Source organism: Varroa jacobsoni, unplaced genomic scaffold, assembly GCF_002532875.2.
Source record: "Varroa jacobsoni isolate VJ856 unplaced genomic scaffold, vjacob_1.0 scaffold_895, whole genome shotgun sequence".
Taxonomy (NCBI): Eukaryota; Metazoa; Arthropoda; class Arachnida; order Mesostigmata; family Varroidae; genus Varroa; species Varroa jacobsoni.
In genome coordinates this window covers 37,923-58,277 of record NW_019213797.1, presented here as the reverse complement: position 1 = coordinate 58,277, position 20,355 = coordinate 37,923, and the positions used below count along the sequence as shown (strand labels likewise).

Genomic DNA, 20,355 nt, shown 5'->3' with positions numbered 1-20,355 from the left:
CATAGAGAGTAATTTTATTTATTATTAGTTCACTTGGATTCGTCAGAAGTCTGCGGATCAACAGGGTTTGAAACAAGCGATTGTTTGCTTTTCATTCAAATGATAAAAACTTCCACGTAATACCAACTAACGTGTTAAAGCGATTTTATTTAACAGGAAAGTTAAGTGGCGCCATTATTGCCTCCAGATATATATATTTTTTCATTTCGTTGTCCTAGTTACACTTAATTATCGATCACATGATTAACTTATTAATCTCCGGTGTTCAGAATGAATCTGATCAAACGGAAACGTCCGAAGGAACAACGGTCATCTTGTCGGTACTGTTAGAGAAATAATCTGTAGTACATAGAATTGAATAACCTGAAATGCGAGCCCAATCAAACTAATTAATGAGCTTTGTCATGGTGGAAGAGATACGAAGAACCAAACAATAGAAACACAAAGGGATTGTACACCATAAGTCGATAACAACAAACTCAATAAACTATTCACCCAGTCATGAATCTTCATCGAAAAGTTAAGTATTATTAAATCGAATATCACCGACAGTTAAGCTTCACGCCGACGCCACGGATCTACGTTGAATAACAATGGCGTGCGAAAGAACAACACATTATATGATGCCGTTCGGAGATAGTAACGTACTTTGTATCAGAAGCAACCGATTGTGGAAAGCGAGTGCTGAGTGACAAAAGTTTATCGCTGTCTGTTTCCTCTGCTCCTCATTTGTTCCGAGGAGAAGACCTCTGGCCAGCGAAATCGAGCACTCAAGACCCATTCGTTTATGCAATTTAGTTAAACATAAAAATACAAGCTGAATTTTTTTACTTACATTACACACGACGTTATCTGCCCACTGGGCTACACTGCGTGTTCTGACCCAGCGAAGCTGAACCGTTCGCTCTCGGAGATCGAGATGCACCAATGCAATCGCCTTATTGGCTCATCAATCCGCCGTTGAAGGGACCCGGTTGCCACGCGAGAATTTTGTATTCGATCTGTAAGTAAAACGTGCGTATCTACTCGTATACCGAATATCGTTCCGGAAATGACGACGTTCGCGTTTTCAAAGCAAGACACCTGGCGCGGAGTATTTATGTTTATAATACAAAAGTTACAGATTTCATTGCGTAACATATAAAGGGCAAGATGCATCCATCCTTTTAGTATCCAATAAAAGATAGGTTTACTTCGAAACCTCATTCAGAAGGGGTATTAAATAAAATCTAGAAAGAAATGCAGTTCGTCTCTTTTCGAAGAGGATATCGGACAGCACCTCACAGATGGAAAATTTACTATTTATAGGTGTGAAATCATGCTCTAATTTTAGCTTTTGCCATATCCTGAAATGATCACCCTCAGTTTTATCTATGATGATAATTCAAACTGCGATTTGGTCTGGTATATGTCCAAGATGCTGGTGGTTGCGATATAAACAAAATAGTTGTTTGCGTATTCAAGGTACGTTTTTACGCATACAAACAGTCGTTTTTTTTACGTTTTAAAGTCGTCATAACGACGCCATCGTTATTGCTTCTTTTTCTAAGAGGACCTCAGAAACAAGGTGTAAAAGTCCGCGAAGGTAGAGAACTATATACTTGTGCACGTGTACGTTCGCTACCAACATGTTACATGTACAGTACTAAGTTGCTTCATTGCGAGGCTTTGCACGAGCAAGCTTTACAGGCCGTTAACGAAGATCGCCTTAAAAGCTAAAGGGGCAGCCCTCGCCGCATAAGAAGAAGTTGCAAAGCAAACAGACAAGGTCACTAGTAAAGTGCAATGTTCGCTGTATTGTTTCCAGCAACCAATTGCTCCCCGAGGTCCCGCGTGTTTAAAGGGGACGAGATCAGCGTAACGGCTGAATAAATAATGATGGCCTTAATAGTCCTACTACCGCATGGTATATATGTGGTCATTTGGAGGGCATCGCGTTTTGGCTATCATGGAGTAAAATGCGCGGTATCTTTTAAAAAGCTTGAAGAACTTTTTTATTCTGTTAATTTGCTCAACAAAGGCTTTACTTTTACTTAGCTTAGAAAATTTTTCGGTTTCAATTAAGCAAAAATGAAAACGTTTTTGTAAGTGTTTTTTTTGGAGAAACATGTGCAGTTAGAGGTGATAAAATGACTTATTAAAGTCATTAGTAACTGGGCTCTGTCGACTGAACCCTCCCTTTTTTGCTTTCGAAATTGTCCCACATAGCTTTACCTCTTTATGAGGTGCGGAGTATCAAACTTAAATAATCTTCGTCATAGACAAACTGTATTACATAGCTATGGTTTGCACGCGACACTGTTATAAAAAACTGCTAGCCTCTAGTGCTAAACTTTTTTTGAGTTTACGATGAGATTTGAACCTAAGGACTCCTTAGAAGTGTCACTATTTTATTTGGCTTTAAAGTTCGTTCCTAGTTTCAGTCGAAGCTGCAGGCTAAATACAGTCCATTTAGTCAAGCAAAATTTGCCAAAGCATATCGAAGCTCTCTAAAACTTCGAACTATGTTTATGCTTCCGTTCTCTAGACAGCGCCACAGTACTATTGTTACCTGGCAGTTTAGTAACTCGACTTTAAATTCGTGGCTAGCTGACTCTTTTGAAGTTCAATAACTTGAAGATTATAATATCCTATGGGGTATGAATGGTCATTTCAAAGGCTCCGATCTGCCCAGCCCCTGGCTCCCTGCGGTCGTACTTCCCGCCTAAAATGCGGTGCCATCGTCACTGTGGTTTCACGGAGGCTACCTTGACTTATTATATCGTGCCGTACTATCGTCGGGAATGCGAGGCCCAAAGCCTCCCATTGCCACAGAGCCTGGGTTCTTAGGGCGGGGCCAACGTGGCCCTGGCGTTATCCATAGGTTAGTGGGGGGGTTGATAATTCCAATTGCTCGGCATTGCCAACAACACTAGCTGATTTGTCATGATATGAACGAAGGGAACCTTCGCCACCGAGTAATATAACGTTCTCAGTTGTGGCAGCTGTGGCACATGCGTACGTACAGCTTTACTAAAAGAGGAGTACCTATAACCCAAACATACCGAAACGGCAGGTATTGAAGTGGTCTAAAATGAGGTTGGTGAATCTGGAGAATTCATTGGCAAATACCTGCACGTAGCTGGTTCTTCAAAATTCTCGAAGCTCACCCAGACACTATGATAAAGTACGCAAGCAAGCTAGCCCAGCATTTTTAGATGAAAAAACTACTGTTTTCCAACTTCTATGCTGTAACGTGCTCTGCGTCCAATCGAACATTTTGTGTCGTCACGGTATCGGAAGCTGGATAACCTGCAAATCGAGTTCGACACCGCGATTATAAAACTGATCTATTAGAAGTTTCGAGTGGACTTGTTTCCAATTGAATAAGCTCGAGGTCCATGAGCGTCCGTATATGTTCCCTGTGGATAATCGTTCGTGTTTTAGCTCGAAACTTTTGCTCGCTTCAGCTATTCAGTAAGAGTTCAACATAATAGAGCGTATTTGTAGTTTGGTTAGAGTCAGCCTTACATATGGTTCGCCCAATAGCGTCAAGGTCTGTGCTAGCTCGTGATCTATAAAACAATCCTTTAGTGGTTCGTTTGTCTTTATGTGATGCCCGCAGCTTTCGTTTTCGCCGTCAGTCGATAATGAAAGATAGTCTATATAGCGAAGGATTCTATATTCCTGCAGGAGGTATTCTGTGAAAGAACGAAGAGAAAAACTATGGAAAACATAATGTCGAGCTGAACTTTTAACTTTATTTAGGTTTTTAACGAAATTTTGATGCTATTTTGAACCTGGGCATTCTGGAGGCTTGACAAACGTAAGCTATTTTTCACTTTAAGGGTCTGTTTTGCTTTTCTTTATTGCAGGAAATAACATCATTTATATGAACCCGTCTACCAATTGAACAGCACTGATATAAGCAAAAAGCTTACATTTTTTTGAACTTATGTTTTATGAACAAAGGACACACGGGCATTTTGTAGCTTGTAGGATAGCTGGTAGGAAACGCTTACAGTTTCCTGCCGCTACCATTGCGATTAAATTCGGTATTTCTATTCGGTATATATTTGCTATACATGCTTCACCTTGCGAGAAATTATATCGGGGTATACGATATCAACGGATACGGTATCCATATATACATATATATGTATATACGAATAGGAATGAGCTTTCCGTTCTCATAGACGGAGATAGTTTTGAAGTAGCTGATAAATGCTAACCACCTGCATATGCACCAATAAAGTGGAAACTTCGTTCTACGGATCTATGGATTATCATGTACGTGCGTGCGTGCGTGGTTTTTCCCGACGATCGTGATAGGTAAACGTACGTCCGTCTCCTGCCTTTTTTGTGTTCCTTCTGTTCAAAGCCAGAGAGGTTCTACTTGTTACCGCTGGCTTACTGTATACATATATGTGAATTTATACATTCCGGAATACTTACATTGTGCCGGAACAAACAATGCTAACATCGTTCACTACTCAACGGATATAAGTGAAACGACCTGAGAGCAAATAAAGTTACTAATGACCCTACGTGTAAGTAGAATAAAAAACGCACATTATTTATGTATATATATATATATATATATATATATAAGGTTTTCATGCATTCAAAGAGGCTAGCTTTTCTGCAGTACATATGGGTGGTGTGGATTGCTTTTAATAGTTAAAATTAGAAAACAAACGGTGCCTGATTTAGCCGGTAATCTAGTAGACCAACGCTTCTCGTCAAACCCGAAATATTCTCAACTAACAGACAGGGTCGTATCAACAGACACGGTTGCATCTACTTGATCAAAAAGATAATAATAATGAGAGAACAGTGCGTAACAGCTCGTTAACTCAGGTCTGAAGCTTCAAAAAGAGGTGTCCCAGCCTGCCTCAAAGCAGAACGTCTTTTTCATTTGATGAACTAAACAGCTTTTGGGGAAGAACTGGCCACTTTTTTGAAATAACAGTATAAACGTATCTAGACGTTACTATTGACACTTAGTGAAATCGAGGCATCTAACCTTAATTTTTGACATTTTGTATTTGTTTTCTCTTACTTATAGGGCTCACCAGCTCGCTACCAATGGAGAAGCTGCAATCTGAATGTAAGTAATCTGAAGAAGGTATGTTCAATATAGAACAATAGGCGACGGTCAGCAGATCAAAGCACATGTGACAACCATGTCAAGTTAAATACAATTAGGCACCATGTGATTGATATAAAAGCGTGGCAAGGCTTACATATCCTAGTGGTTTACGCATCAGACATCCTTTATTCGATATGTTTATCGACGCTCAACATTTAGACTACTTTCTATTCATGTGATACAGTGTGATATCCACGAGGGGTGGCTGAACGAGGACCAAGTGCGCAGAGTCAGGAAGCAGCTGTACGTCAACAATCGGGTAAGTGAACAAGACAGTCCACAACGTCCGGCATCGAGGTCATACCGTCACCAACGGCGGAATACGTTCGCTCACCAACATCATACACTGTCTGATCGGGAACGAGAAAGCGCTGAACGGAAGGTGACTCAACGGCAATACGGCAGCAGTGCTGCAGTTCCAGTACATGGCGGCAGCGGCCGATTACATACGCAACTGGCGCAACTTCACAGCGAGCTTCACGGGGATAATTGGTCGAGTCCAGCTCACCACCGCTTGCTCCAGCAGCTGACAACGGGAAGCCAACCACCGCTACAGCATCACCAAGGCCATCAGCAGTATCGTCACCGGTTCGATCTGGTGAGAAATGATACGAACAGTTTCCTCTGGCACAAATAACAGCAGCGACAATAACAGCTACTGCTGCTGCTGCTGCTGCTGCCGCCGATACATTGCGATGGATGTGTCCTCGTAAACAGCTTTCTAAAGAGCCTAAAAGCACATATTTGAAACTGCACGTTTTCTACAATTAGCTATTGAAAAGCAGCAGAGACGAGAGCTCGGCTACATCACATCCTATTTCAGCCGTCACTCACGTAAACACTTTTAGGACAAGACCTATGTACACTTGGTGTTCTAGGAAACAATACTTCTGCGGATGTGTGCTACGGCATTTTTGAACAACGCAAGCTATAACTGCTTACGGCAGCGCAGATGGCGTATCTGCCCGAAGGTAGAAGCACAAAAGCCAACCAGGTCCTCTAGTCGTTCACACGAAGTTAGCTTAATGTCTGATGAAGTCTGAAGAGTTGGTAGCCAGTAGTTCGATTTAACCGTAGATTTCTAGAGTGCATCACCGAACAGCTCATTTAGAAACGGGGCAAGCTAATTGCCCGACCTGACTCGAAGACCTATTCACAGCATATCGATATCTGTTTGTCAATTGTAGTTTGTTGGCGCCTGGAAAATAAAACTGATTGTCAATGTCTGCTCCTACTACACTCGAGAATGCCCTTACTGCATGTTTCCTGCAATATATATATGCACGTCTACATGATACTGCATTGTAGAGACTATTGATCCTGCTAGCGTGTTCTGCCGCAATTATAATACAGACAGACTCGATACTTAAAATATACGCTGCCTAACACAGTCGTCTCACTAGCAAGGTCTATAATGTGTGCTACGCTGCAAAAAAGAAAGAAAATATTGTGTACTTTATACATTTAATAGTCATTCTACCACTAGTCTGTGCTGAAATCTCAACATTTTTTTTTTTTTTTTTTTTTTTATAGTTAAGAGCATAACTTAAATGTCTTTGAAGTTATACTACTTTGTTTTTTGAGTTTAAAGCCTAACAAAAACTTGTGTCCCAGCAGAGTTATGGTCGTGAAGTGTGCTATGATCCTCATCGGGATCCGGATCATTCGTCTGACCTCAACATTCACAAGTACGTAAACGTTCCCTGCATTCACCTATACCTATATATTGCTTACTGATTTTGAAAGAGTCAGAACAACATGGGCATTACCTCATTTTCTACCATTCTCAAACGATCTACTCGAGTTAAAGTCTAATTGGCCTTCAAATCGTGGCTTTTTAATTGACACCAAATTTTTTTCACATTATACATATGCATGTATATATAGTATGAATTTCTATACTTTCTAGACGTAGTACTGATATGCCACTCGATCGAACTACTCGCGCAGACGAGGGCAAATAGAGTTATATGCTAGTTAAAGTTGATTCCCCAAGGAATAAAGAAAGCTTTATCGCTTGGGGAATTAACTTATCGCAACGATGTTCGCTGCTGTTACGACGCGCGAACCGCTGCCGTCTCTTACTTCAGCTCTTTTGCTCTAGCAACTATAAATATTGTAGAATTTTTGTGTACAATGAAAGTTATTTTTCTAGCTCAAGTCAATTTCCTCTTTGGTTTGCGTGAAAGAGAATTGAGTAAAATATAAGCTTGGGTCTTTTTGGGTGACCCTACATACACGCTAAGTTTTCTTAGCTGCCCAAGTGATTTTCATCGAAGTAATTTGGCAAGTATCATGGCATGCACGGGGAATGTAAGTACATAACCAACTCAAAACCTGAAGTGATTATTTTCCATGCAAAATTAGCTGCTTTAAGCTTTTCATTTTCAAGTAAAAAGCCAGAACCGCTTCGATAAGTGTTACATTTAATCACAAAAAGACGGTTTGATATCTGTCTGGCCTAACTTAAGGCGAAGAAATCTTCCTTATTGTTACAGTTAAAAGAGGAGTTATGAAAGTTACTTTTTATTGTCCATATAAAGAAATCTATTTTCTAAAACTTGAGCAGCTTGGACTTTGCCCTGTTTGCTCTCAGACATTCCATGTCTAGACTCGAGCAGGTTTTATTAAAAAAATCTAATCCTTAAAAAACTTAGAGCTAAGTTCATAATGTTTCAGCTGGTAAATTTATCTATGCGTCGTAAATTAGTTGCTTCACACTTTCTATACTGATATTGCTGAAACTAGGGAAAATATATAGGAGAGCTCTGTTACTATCGAACATTATGAAATTTGTGAATGTTATCACTCTTATCAAAATAAGGAAGAAAAACACGTAAAATTATTTTACTGAGAGTACCATCACATCGTATTCAAAACAAACGTCGAATGTTTTTTGATTCAGAAATTGTCAGATCTGTTATTATGATTTCAGTTGAAAAACATATTGACACCGAATTTTTTCGAAATTAAGAAGTGTAATGGTCATAGACCACTTATGAAAATAAGGTTTATTTTCGAATACGCACACACGCACAAAAGCAAATTTGTAACATCATCTTAAACGAGGCCCGGCCAATAGTGGATAAGATTATTATCAGCGCGCTATCGAACGGAAACTGTAAATATGCTAATTTCCCGACTAAAACTATCGAGCAAATGCTCAGAGTACATATTCTAGCGCTCAAAAGTCAAGCCTTAATAATTGAAGCAGCAAATAGTTAATCTATCTTTGAACTTGTAGTCCAGTCTAGTCCGCAACCTATTAAGGCTAAAGGATTGTTCGGGCACCGACTTCTAGATCACTTTCCAGCCTATCATCATAACTTTCGCAAACGACCTTTCGGTATGTATCGTACCTTCGACCGATTAAGCTTAAAAAAATTCGGGCAAAGAATTTGTAGTCATACTACAGTAAGCGCTCAGTTTTTCAAATATGTTCAATCTAAGCCCCACCCGGGATACCGAAACTACAGGACAAGCTATAGGGGCAACCCTTTGTTACTCATGTGCGAGTATGCAACGGATTTAATTCCAGATTCGACAGTCATAAAAAGACCAGAATTTAGAAGCATAAATCGTTTCCTGTGGATGTTTTATTCCATGCGTAGATGAGATTTTCGCAACAACGAACAGAAGACCCCTTAACTGCTAGTTTGCAGTTAGGAAACTTAATTGTCTATAGCTAATTCTTCTATGATTATGACGTTCAGAAAGTCAAGCAATTCTATGGAAGACGAACTAGTGTCCAGTGGTATACATGGTGACCGTGGAATATTTTTTTGTTTAAGTACGTATCTACATAATACTGTATATTCAAAGTAAAACGAGAGCAGGGTAAATCTAGAGTTTTTACAGACGGCATTGAACCCTGCTTACAATCTGGCCAGCCCTTTAATATGTTGACAAAACCCTGACGCGCTTCAAGTTAAGTTTCTGTTGCAATGGTATAGGAGAGTACGTAGCTTGTTCTGCATGAATGATACATCGTTATAGGAATTCCCACAGATAACGAGCATTTTTAGCGCAATGAGCTACAGTGGGCATACGCGAGATGTTGTTTGAACGTGAGAGCGTTTGATGTTTGCAATAACAAGTTTGCCCGTTTTGAGGCACATTTAGGTACTGGATTTGTAAATATACAAAAGTATTGATCCAACGTCACTGATTACAGGCCAACTTGTAAAGACGCTGTGGCGCTCTGCTCGCCTTTGTACCTCCGATTTGAAAGCCCATTTTAAAACATTCTGAATTGTTCTTCGTGTTTTGCAAGCACTTCGATAGAAGCATATTCGGCCATGTTTTATTTAAGGAAATTAAATGGACTATTAAAGAGTCTGCATTATATTTAGTGCTAAAAATAAAGTGTTCACGAAAAGCATAGAAGGATTTTTAGGACTAGGCTTTAAGTTAATACTAAGCATACACCGTTAGTATAACTCGTGCGTAACGGTTTCGCAACGGACGAAAAAGCCTTACGACGACCCTCGCCTTAGGCGGTCCGTCAGCGCGAGCACGGATAAATACGTAAGAAAACCAAAATAACTCGTCCTGGAAAATCGTTAGATCATCGTCAGATGACTAGCACACGAATTAGATACGCTATACGAGAGAAAAACTAAAAAGTAATACATTTTTTTACCGCAATATTAATGAATTAAATTATACGTCTCTACTTCACTGTTTTTTTGCTGTGTTGCCTTAACACCTATATTAACCAGGTCAAACCGCTCTTGCTTTTCCCTTTTTAAAGCTTGAAAAACGACTGAAAACTATTAAAGACTATTGACAAAATCGAAAAATATGAAAGCAGACATAAAACATGTTTCAGCCATTAACTTCGAGAAATTCTTTTAAAGACAAAAACAACGGTGCTATACTTGTGCTCGATCCGACCGGAACTTGGGAGAGTTGAACGACTGAGCAAGCAATAAACCGACCGGAGTGTATTCGGCCCAGACCGAGCGAGGCTAATATCCCTAACCTGATAATTTGAATCTACATATTACTTGAATGCTACAAAGACTCAAATCTCCGTTTTCATAGCATGTTTTGGCTATGATTAAATCATACGGAACCCAGTACAAATATCTTAAAAACCAATATTGCCAAATTTTCGCGCATATACAAATCCGAAAACATTGCTTTACTAAGCTGCGTCCTGACTTACTTCTGTTACGTTTCGCTAACTGATAAGAAGTCGTAAACTTCTTATGACCATATCTTGAAGTTTTGTACTCACAACATGCATCTGTTCAACACCTTATATCGGCTAAATTATATACCTATCCGCCAAGCCCATTAGGGATTCACTTTTGTTTGTTAGTGACTCATATGCCATGGTATTTTGTGTATTTCAGTTCGCGTGTAGCGATGAGGTCGAGCGACTTCGAGTCTTCAGCCCCTATAGAGATCGAGAGTACAAAGCTAGCCAACCCTGAATCCGGTATCGAATTAGAAGGAATCGACGGTCCAGGCAGAAGTAGCACTTTTACCCAGCACCACCTGCTGCAGCAGCGGGCGAGCTTACGCCGCCAATCGCGCCGCCTTACACGGAACTTCTCGATCCAGCCTGATCTTGAAGCCAGCTGCGTACTTCAAAGAAGGCCCGACCCGCAACCGATCGGGCCTCTGGGCCACGGTCCTAGTCAGACGGCACTCCAGGGCTTGCCCGGAAGCTACTCTGCGCAACATTCGTCGGGCGGGACCCTCGACAATAACAGCCAGCGGCGTCGCCTGAAGACGCGCTCTACAAGCGTCGACATCTACTCCACCCCGACGCGGGCGTCGGTTGCCACCCTTTACGCTCACCCTAATCCATATGCAACGCCTGAATACTATGGTAACTGCGGTAAGTATCCGCCTCAACACATGTTACTCGGTTATTTTATAATAGTTTCATTACACCTATCAACGCTACTTTTATAATTAACAATAAACGTAGGACAGGCCTTGTTTTTTTTAATATAATAATTACATGGACTTTACTCGCTTTTGCTGGTCGTATTAATTGCAACATCTTAGCTTATAGTAGTTTTAGCACTACATTTCTAATAGAATACATCGTCATGATTCGTCCATTGGTTGCTATCGTTGTTCCAGATGAAGCCTGGCTCTCGGGGGACGAAGTGAGCATTATGAGTGGCTCGGCATCATCGAGCTGCTGCTGGACGACCGGCATATCATCGGGTTGCGGGGGTGGGCATTGCGAGGAGACAACGGCGGGCTCTGGTCGCTCGTCGTCGGCCATGCACGCGGCCAACTCGCAGGGGGGAGTACCGCTCACAGGGGGGCATGGGCCACATGTGGGAAGCCACGGTCCGCGTACACGCGGAGTTAGCTCGACGTCAGTTGTGCGTCGTTCGTTATCGAACGCATTAACCAGCCCCGCGTTGTCACCCTCAAGAACGGCCATGTCGTCGGTGCGCTCACGGGACACTGGTTATAGCGAGGGGACCTGCCGATCCAGTTCATCATCCAGGTAAACCTAATCAATTTTCACTCATCACTTAGATGTTTTCGTTAACTGCTGCCCAACTGCTAAATGATGTTGTTTATTGCAGCATACTGTCTATAGCTTCGAAGGGATATATAGCATCCAATGTAGGAATTTTACCTAACTTAACCTTTCTTTGGTAGACAATTGAGCTTATTTACAAAGTGATTTACTTTGTAACATTTGACATGTGGTTGATTAACTTTAATCATATTACTTTTTAGGCAGAGTTAAATCTGTTTTTGAGGAGCCAGTATTTATTACAGGATACAGAATTATCAGTGTTATTTTGACTACTCATAAACTATATACACTTACGTGTCTTTTCGGAAAATCGATATTTACTGCACGGAACTTAGCTCAAGTAGCGATCATTCGAGCACGTCTGGAGCGCTGGCCTCAGTTTCGGATGATGACGACGACGATGACGACGACGATGATGACGACAATGTGGTCGAAAATGAACATGTGTCCTCAAAGCAACAGCAGACGCCAAAACCTTCAAAAAAGGTCAGTTTATAATTACTTCACTATTTGCTCACACACGCCTAGAGAAGCTTTTTTATTTTCATATGATACAAATATTGCCAGATAGGCCTGAACGTATATGAGTCATTTAAAATATTTCAGTTGTACATGAAGAGCTCCAGCGTGGGTTAAGCAATTTTACCCAGACCGTTTCGTTATTTTGTGTCGAGCGCAGGTAGGTCGTACTAAGTCGTGCCCGGTGGCCACATCATGGCCCCAACGGCTCTTGGCCGTTCGCGACTTACAGGACACCTTGCTAGCAGTCCCTGCCCCGCTGGCGCTTCGTAGCCGAGGCGATTTTGTATGGCCACCGACAAGCCTTTTATCACATGAAACCACCCACGAAATCATTGGTGTCAGCGAGCAAACCCCTGTGTCCCTTCGCGAGAGTTCTACGCATCTGCAGGACGCGGGGTCGTCCGTGGAACCGTTGACGCCTCTCATCTCGTTGGCGGCTTCTTCCCAGTCGCCGTCTCCTGCTGGCGCCTCTCCACATAGTAATCCCTACTGCCACGACCGAAGTAGCCCCTGCATTGAGAAAGACTCGGTACGTGAGTTTATTCATATTCTATTATAAATAAAAGATATATTAAGAAAAATGTTGGAATACTCTAAACGTTATTATTTGTAAACGCTAAAGGTTCATAGCACTCGCTGAGATTCCTGTCCATTTGCTGAATACCACACCAAAAATTTGCCGATAGCTTTTTGACCTTAAGACTAGTATTTCTTGTTTACCCCGTAAGCTGATCTTTTCAGGCGATCGTTTCATAAAAGCTACGTTTAGCAAAATGGAAATATAGTTTTCTTTATCTTTTCATTACGAATTCAATCTTTTGCCTCAAATTATAGAAAAGAACCGATTCACTGGATGCTCTTCGTACTCCGCTCATCTGCTCCTGCTCGTTGACAAGGTCAATGTAGCTTCGGTGAAATTGGATAACAGAAAAGTTCTTTATTTCCTCCCCAACGACTTGACTTTCGTCTTTTCCTAAAGAACAAATGCTTAGACAAAGACAATGAAGCGTTTGAATCACCACAACTCTCATCCATACAAAAACATATATTTTTTTTCTGATTAGTTACCAACTTGAGAATTCAGCAGAACCGTAAACGAAGTGCTAGTTATGAGAATTTACATTGAGTAACAGGAAATTGTCTGAATGATTAATAAAACACATTTAACAGCTTTAAAAGGAGATTTTCGAGAATAAACTACATCCAAGTACTTCCCACATTTTCCTTATCATTACGTCGAAGCATGTTCAGAAGCAATTTTTTAAAGCCGTGCCCTGAATAACGCTCCGCCGTAACGAGTTCATGGTTTTGCTCTAAATTGTACAAACTTTTTATAACATTTGACAGTGAAAATATCCACGTATTACTTTATGGATTAGAGGTTTTTGAGAGTGTATTGCTTTTTGCGGGCGCACCTTATACTTCAGCACAGTGTAAAAGAAGGCTACACTTGCGCACACCTTTCCGCTACGGAAGCTTCGCGTTTTCATCAGCAGATGCAGCAAATTTTACCCTTTCATTGTAACTTCCTTTACAATCAAATAATATTTCGAATTCTAGGTCTGATATTGTCGTCACCTGTTGCAGCAATTAGCTCCTAGAACTTTTACGTCCGTCACCGTCGTTAAATGCTTCATCAGACAGTTGACTCCCAGCATGGGGGACTCGGTCCCCTGCTCGGATCCGAACCCACACCACGATGTATCAGACATCTCGTTCCCAGTGCGCTCTCTACGACCAGATCAATTGATACTGTTTTGAGGCATGCTTACCTAGGCAGGCCTCAGTTGTATCGAACGTACAGCTAAACAGATTGATATTGCAAGATACATTGTGAAATATTCGCAAAGACATTTTTTACTACGCTGTAACCATGTTTTGTTTCTACAAAGGCCACTAGTCCACTGTGTTATTGTAGCGTTGGGACGTTGACAACATGTGCGAAACTGGTATTATTCTATAATTTCCAAAAGTAAAGTGAAAGCACGTTTCATAGAATTCTCTCAATCAAGGCGTCATGGGTGGCGAGAAAGATTCATCCTGCCCGGGTTATATTGTTAAGAGCCACGTACGCACGCATGCACACGCATACATACAAATTCGCTTACTTGGTCCGTGCGCTCCTTGTATCTCGTAACAGAAAAAAGAGAAGGGGTAACCACAGGTATGCAATAACGTAATCTGAACGCTGCAGAAGCCTGATTACGCATATAGATGCTTTATGGTTGTGCAGCCGTAAAACACTGTAAAAACAGTTTCGCAAAAGCGACCTCCTAGACAGTTCTTCAATCAAGTGCGGCCCTTTTGCTTATATATTATAGTTGAATAAATATAAATGAAAGAGAATTAGTGTATATGACTAAAAAATATAGGATGTACAGCCGGCGTACGCGGTATATTTGAACGGCCTCATACATGAGGATATGCGGTTTTATTTAGGACATAGACTTTCGATTTACTCGAATTGGATACATCATTGAGGAAATTTTCGCAGACATTATCACCGTTGTGCAGGCATTAATTGATTAGGGCTAAAGTTATCAAAGCAATGTTACGCCGCAAGACGTAGAGGATATCTAATACTGTCGTTAAGAGGTAACTGTTGATTTACGGAACGTGAAAACGATAGATCTAATCAGAAAAGGAAAAGAGTCACACACATAAACGAAATGCTTCGTTTCAGAAGAAGACAACATTTATATTCATATATATATAGACGAACGACAGAGACATGAGCTAAATAGCAATGAAACACCGCTAACAGAAAGCATTTAACTGTAGGACGCGCTTTGGGTATCAAATCTTTGCTTTGAAACACCAAAGTTTGATATTCGATTGTTGATTTAGACTGCTGATGCGTCTGCACTGATAGTTTCTTCCATAAAGTAGGAGTGACCTCGCCTATATGGTAATTGCGATTAGTTGCATCGAGGTGTCGGCGTGCCTTCTGCTTCTCTCGGCAAGGTCAGCAGACCTTAAGCAATCGCAAAAAGATTGTTGACCTAGCAGGCGAAGCAAAACGTAGACTTTTGATGCCGCTCAGTTTTTCAGTCAGTTCTTCTTCTAGCTTAGGCCGTCCAATTCGACGCGTGCAGCGTGCCTACAAGCATCGCTCTCTACCCCTTCCCCTATACAAAGTTTTCCGAGAACAGAAGGATCTACATCGAGTGCAAATTCAAATCACATTATTTTTAAGGACAAACCAAATTTCATGATAAATGGTGGCAGATGATGTTTATTATGCTCGTATCTTTGCCGGACTCGCTACGGTTATCTTTTTAGGCGATCTCAGAGTGCAGAAGCCCCCAGCTAACAGACCGCTCTCCTGTGTCCCCTTCTCTGACGAGGGCCCTCAGCACCGATACCCGATCGAACAAGGGCAGCGATGGATGTTCCACTGGAGGGACTGCTTCTCCATCCAAGGTAACCGTTCGCCCTCGCACACTGTACCTATGTTCCTAGAACTACTAGTACAGCACGCCCAGGCGGTTAAACGACATTAGGGCAGAAAACACATTAAGACGAAATGGGAGGTTCCTGATCTGCTTTTTGCTGCTTCCCCCGTCTTTGACAACCAACGTCTGATGTTTACAAGCCCAAAGAACTTGGTGACTGACTGCCTCAGTATTACTCTTATAAGTGTTAGTAATGTGCTGAAAAAAGACACACGATAGGAGCTAATTACTGGACGTCTGCGACAATTACGAAATTTCTATAGAATTTACCCTAACTATAACCAGTCATATGTTATGTTTAAACTATAGATCTAGATAATTATTGACTGCGCGATGGAACGTTACAGCCCATAGAAAGGAAGAACAGAAGCAAAGCAGTCAGAATATGCGTAGTAATCAAGTAAGAATACTGCTTTGATTCGAGTGCAGGTTCTTTCAACGAATTCAAGTATGGAAAAAAGGTCCGACTCTGAGGAGGGTGCTGACGGACCTCGGAAACCTCAAGAAGATCAGGAACGCTGCACCGCTGGTGACAACGCTAACGACGCACCTCCAGGCGGACGCGAGCGCAAACCGTCGAAGACGTCGACAGATCGCGAGTCGGACCGTGAACGCGAACAAGCTGGAGGCCGGGAAAAGCGCCTCTCGTCATCCACTCCGACACTCGGCGTTCAACATTCGCTTGATTGCGACTTCGGGGATAAGCTGCACACGGCCAAGGTGCGCTTGAAAATATACTACTAATCATAGCATCGTATCTATGTATATGCACACGCGTGCGTAACCACGTGTACATCTAGGTAATGCTTAGCAATATAAGACGGCTCGCGTGCAGGAGGACACGAATTTCTAATGAACGATGAGCGTTTCAGCAAAGCTGTACTCGACCCATCCGAATCGTCGCGCTGATTTCGAGTCGATAGTCAGGCTTAGGTACGCTTACATGCTAGATTTGATTCGTATCGAGGATCTCCAGTGGAAGCCCTTTATGTCCCAGCCGAACTAAACGTCAGCAGGAGTGTATGAAGAAAGCATTGGCACAGCTAAATGATGTGCTTTTTTTTTTGGTATCGTCTTATTCTTTTCGCTATCGATCCGCGCGTTGATGCGTATACGACTGATGATCGGCTACAGCCCGAAATCGACGAAGGCGACTATGGAATTGGACCAACGTATAAGAAGATGAGTGAGGCAGAGTATCTCTCCCGCCTGAGCATCCATGATGCCGCCAAAACGGGCGACCTACATGTCATCAAACTCCTGATTCGCCGGGATAAGAAACGAATGGAGTGAGTATATAGTGCAATAACAATGCGTGGCTTGTCCACTAAACGGGTCATTTTTAGTTTGCAATACCCTATTAGCCACCAAATACTTCTCCATTTCAATCGAAAAATGTCAAATTCCCTTAAGAATATATATAATCCAATCTGGAACTACGAATCCCAGGTTCGGATTAGTTGGGCGCGAGTAAATCTCATTTTCAAGAACTTCAAGAATTTGTCTTTCTGATTGGAAAGGCATAGGCTATCTCGGGCAAGCTCAACGCATAATGTCGTAATTCATACGTTCCCGCGTTAGATTGTCAATTTTATTTGTTGCTGGTTTCAGAACTGTGGACGAGCGGGGTTGGACTCCACTACATTTAGCTGCCGCGAACGGGCATACCGACATTGTAAAGGTCAGCAAATTTGACGCCTTACTATGAGCGATTTATCGTACCTCAATATATACACAGTGTGTCGTAAAAATCAAATCGACAGCTGACGTTCACTTAGCAATATGTTGCACGACCATTGTATGACAATATCTGGCGATAGAAATAAGTGAGAATCCGTAGCTGTGTGCGAACAGTGATACCGCAACTAACCTTAGTCCAACCTCAACGTTCGCCCTTATCGCCGTGGCCTTTGTTTTCGATGGCACAGACCTTCGCCAATGAAAAGATCCCACTAGCTTCCTCAGGCGCGGGAATCCATTAGATGAAAATATGGAGGACATCCAAATTTTATTACTATATGATTTATTAAAATATTATATGAAAATCAAGTGTGGCCTGCGGTTGGCGAAGAAGTGTATGTGATACTGCAACTGGTATCTGACAAGGCCCTGAGCCTTGTCAAATATCAGGTCTCGCTGCCGACTGTGATATTGGCTGCAATGGTAGTTTAATCATATGTGATGACAATTTGAATTATTTGTGTGGTGTTTATTTTTCAAAGCTGAACAACCATATTCGAAGGTCGAAGTGTATCGCTACTAGTGTGCATCTAACGCGAACTGAGCAGTTATGGCCCCAGACCTCTGCCGGAAGCGACAAGTATTTTTTCGGATCTTAGAACTTGAATAGAATAAAACTCAGCTCATTTCGAAATATGTACCTTTCAAGTCTCTCGCTCAGAGTATAACTCAACTCCGCCTTGTGCGACATGTGTTTTTGGCAATGTCTGCAATATAAAAACAATAACAAAGGTACCATCGTGCCGTAATGACATCCGGTCGTTGCTAGTAGCCTAGGAAATCTTAAGGAAGGAACGCAGGTGCTGATCTTGGCTGTCAGCTGGTTGCCGAACGCATTTACGATATATTTATACTAGCGATACCCAGATGGAAATAACTGCGAGAAGTGAATTTCTGGAATGGCATTTTATTGCTTTTATGCTTCGGAAGTTACGTGGTAGCTGACTTCGCGGTACTTCAACATTAGATCCTGGCTAATCTCATCCATGTTGTGTATACACACAGTCTCCTGACGACACTTAACAGAAGCTTCTACTGCTAACACATGTTGATTTCGTTAACAGTACCTGTGCAGTGAGGGCGCACATATACGCGCGTTGGACCCGACGGGCTATACGTCAATGCACGTAGCGGCAATGAATGGAAACGAGCCGTGCTTACAGGTCCTTCTTAAGATGGGCGCTGATGTAGATAATGAAGCCAGTGACGGATTCACACCGCTACATCTCGCCACTCTCAAGTACGTATTGAGAAATAAGGGTATTCGCAACGATCGACTAGATCGTACTAGATAACTTGCATCTCTTATTTGTTTCGTACGACACGCTTGCTCCATATAGGATACGTTGTTTCGACTAGGCAGCCTTCGCGAACAGAAATAATGCATCTTCAGCATATGACTGAGAACTTTTGGAAATGTATAGATTTCCCGCCTGCTGGTCTCTGCAATCATAAATTTAAATACTAAGCTACGTTCTTGTTGTGCCAAAGTACAATAGATTGGATTTTATTTTTAGCCGCCTACATTCAACAGCCGTTTTTCATTATGGGACAGGACCAATTTTTCGAAACGCCCAATCGTCTATAAGCTTCTGAATACATTGTTCTCTCCGAATGTATTTCAGCTTTACGAAACAAACAGAACAATGATGCATATAATATTTTAAAGGATTTCCTAATGAGATGTGATCGATAACGAATCGTCTGCTGTCAACTTGTGCTCAAAGGCGAGACGCCGTTCACGGGTCGAAAAGCCAATACGGAATGCATCAGTTGAAACAATCGTATCTCCGTATTACCGTTAGATCTGTTGGTAGCCGTCAGCCGAATACGCTTCTGTAATAGATACATACGTTGTTAACGAGAATTTCAACTATCGTTGCCTATATACACTTTGAAACACAATGTCCATTGCAGTACAAATTCGTAAATTACCTGTACATAAGCTCAGGATGTGGACAGAAATCGTTGACGTTATGTGGGGTTATGTGTTTTTTGTGATTGTCTGCGCCGTGATTGCGTTCGCAGCAACCACGCTGACTGTGTAAAAACGCTGTTGGCGTGGGGAGCAAACATGGGCCGTGAGGACGCACTTGGACGTACCATTCAGGATATGGTGGAGGAATACAACTTGGAGGAGGTTGGGACGCTTCTTAAAAACATTTGGACACAATTTGAGAAGTACCGCAAAGCAGGAAAGGCGTAAGCAGAACCAAAAAATTTCCATACTGTTGGTACTTTAGTTATGGTACATTGCTATTGGTGTATGGGTATGGGATTAATTTTCACTATGCCACCATCCATGTTAGTTTCCTCTAAATACATATCATATTATTATCATCATTGATCCACTTCGGTGACAACTGAACTACCCAAATGGGCTTCTTTTTCTACATTAGCTAACAATTTTGCACGCCTTGTGTTTTTGTGCTTTGCAGTGGCGGGAGCCGCAAAAGTCTGCGCAAGTTAATTCAGCTGGCGGCCTCTATTGTTTCCACATGTAAGGACGAGACCAATGTCTAGCGGGCCTGTTCCCTTCAGAACAGCTGAACCCACTTCCGTCGGCACGTCCACTTAATCCACAGAGAAACAAACTAACTAACTAACTTCTGTTCAAAACCAAAGAAGCCTTACCGTCCAATACCCACCAACGGGAAGCAATATTCTGCTTCTCCCTCCCTTTTTCCTTTAATTTACCACGGACCCACTGATAACAGCAGCAGTGAATGATGGCTGTGTAGTGATTCGCTAAAGGGAGTCAATAAAATCATCCGTTTTCTTTAGATCATTGACTCATTCATCCTCATGTTGGGTGGGTGATGATCTTCTTGTTTGCCAATAACCCTCGCAACACATTTTTTTTTCATTCGATGGTTGTGAGTGCCGAACTGATGGCGCGTTAGCATTCATTTAATTTCGAACGGCCCACACGCAGACATGCCCAGTTCCATACTTAATTCATCTACTCGAATCAATCGCACACATGC

At 41.9% G+C, this 20,355-nt stretch overlaps 1 protein-coding gene across 1 annotated transcript in view; it reads left to right on the top strand.

Moving 5' to 3' along the window:
* The window catches only part of LOC111264749 (uncharacterized), a 41,486-nt gene extending 21,335 nt beyond the window's left edge, over window positions 1-20,151 (top strand). Inside the window, exons 3-16 of the mRNA XM_086970193.1 lie at window positions 5,048-5,107; window positions 5,316-5,729; window positions 6,749-6,819; window positions 10,492-10,982; window positions 11,234-11,612; window positions 11,987-12,137; window positions 12,331-12,702; window positions 15,456-15,596; window positions 16,058-16,348; window positions 16,763-16,917; window positions 17,240-17,309; window positions 18,433-18,608; window positions 19,397-19,570; window positions 19,807-20,151. Of these exons, the coding sequence (XP_086826319.1) occupies window positions 5,048-5,107; window positions 5,316-5,729; window positions 6,749-6,819; window positions 10,492-10,982; window positions 11,234-11,612; window positions 11,987-12,137; window positions 12,331-12,702; window positions 15,456-15,596; window positions 16,058-16,348; window positions 16,763-16,917; window positions 17,240-17,309; window positions 18,433-18,608; window positions 19,397-19,570; window positions 19,807-19,891 (3,030 nt within the window). The 3' untranslated portion in view covers window positions 19,892-20,151. The remainder of the gene's footprint in view (window positions 1-5,047; window positions 5,108-5,315; window positions 5,730-6,748; window positions 6,820-10,491; window positions 10,983-11,233; window positions 11,613-11,986; window positions 12,138-12,330; window positions 12,703-15,455; window positions 15,597-16,057; window positions 16,349-16,762; window positions 16,918-17,239; window positions 17,310-18,432; window positions 18,609-19,396; window positions 19,571-19,806) is intronic.
* The last annotated feature ends 204 nt before the right edge of the window (window positions 20,152-20,355 follow it).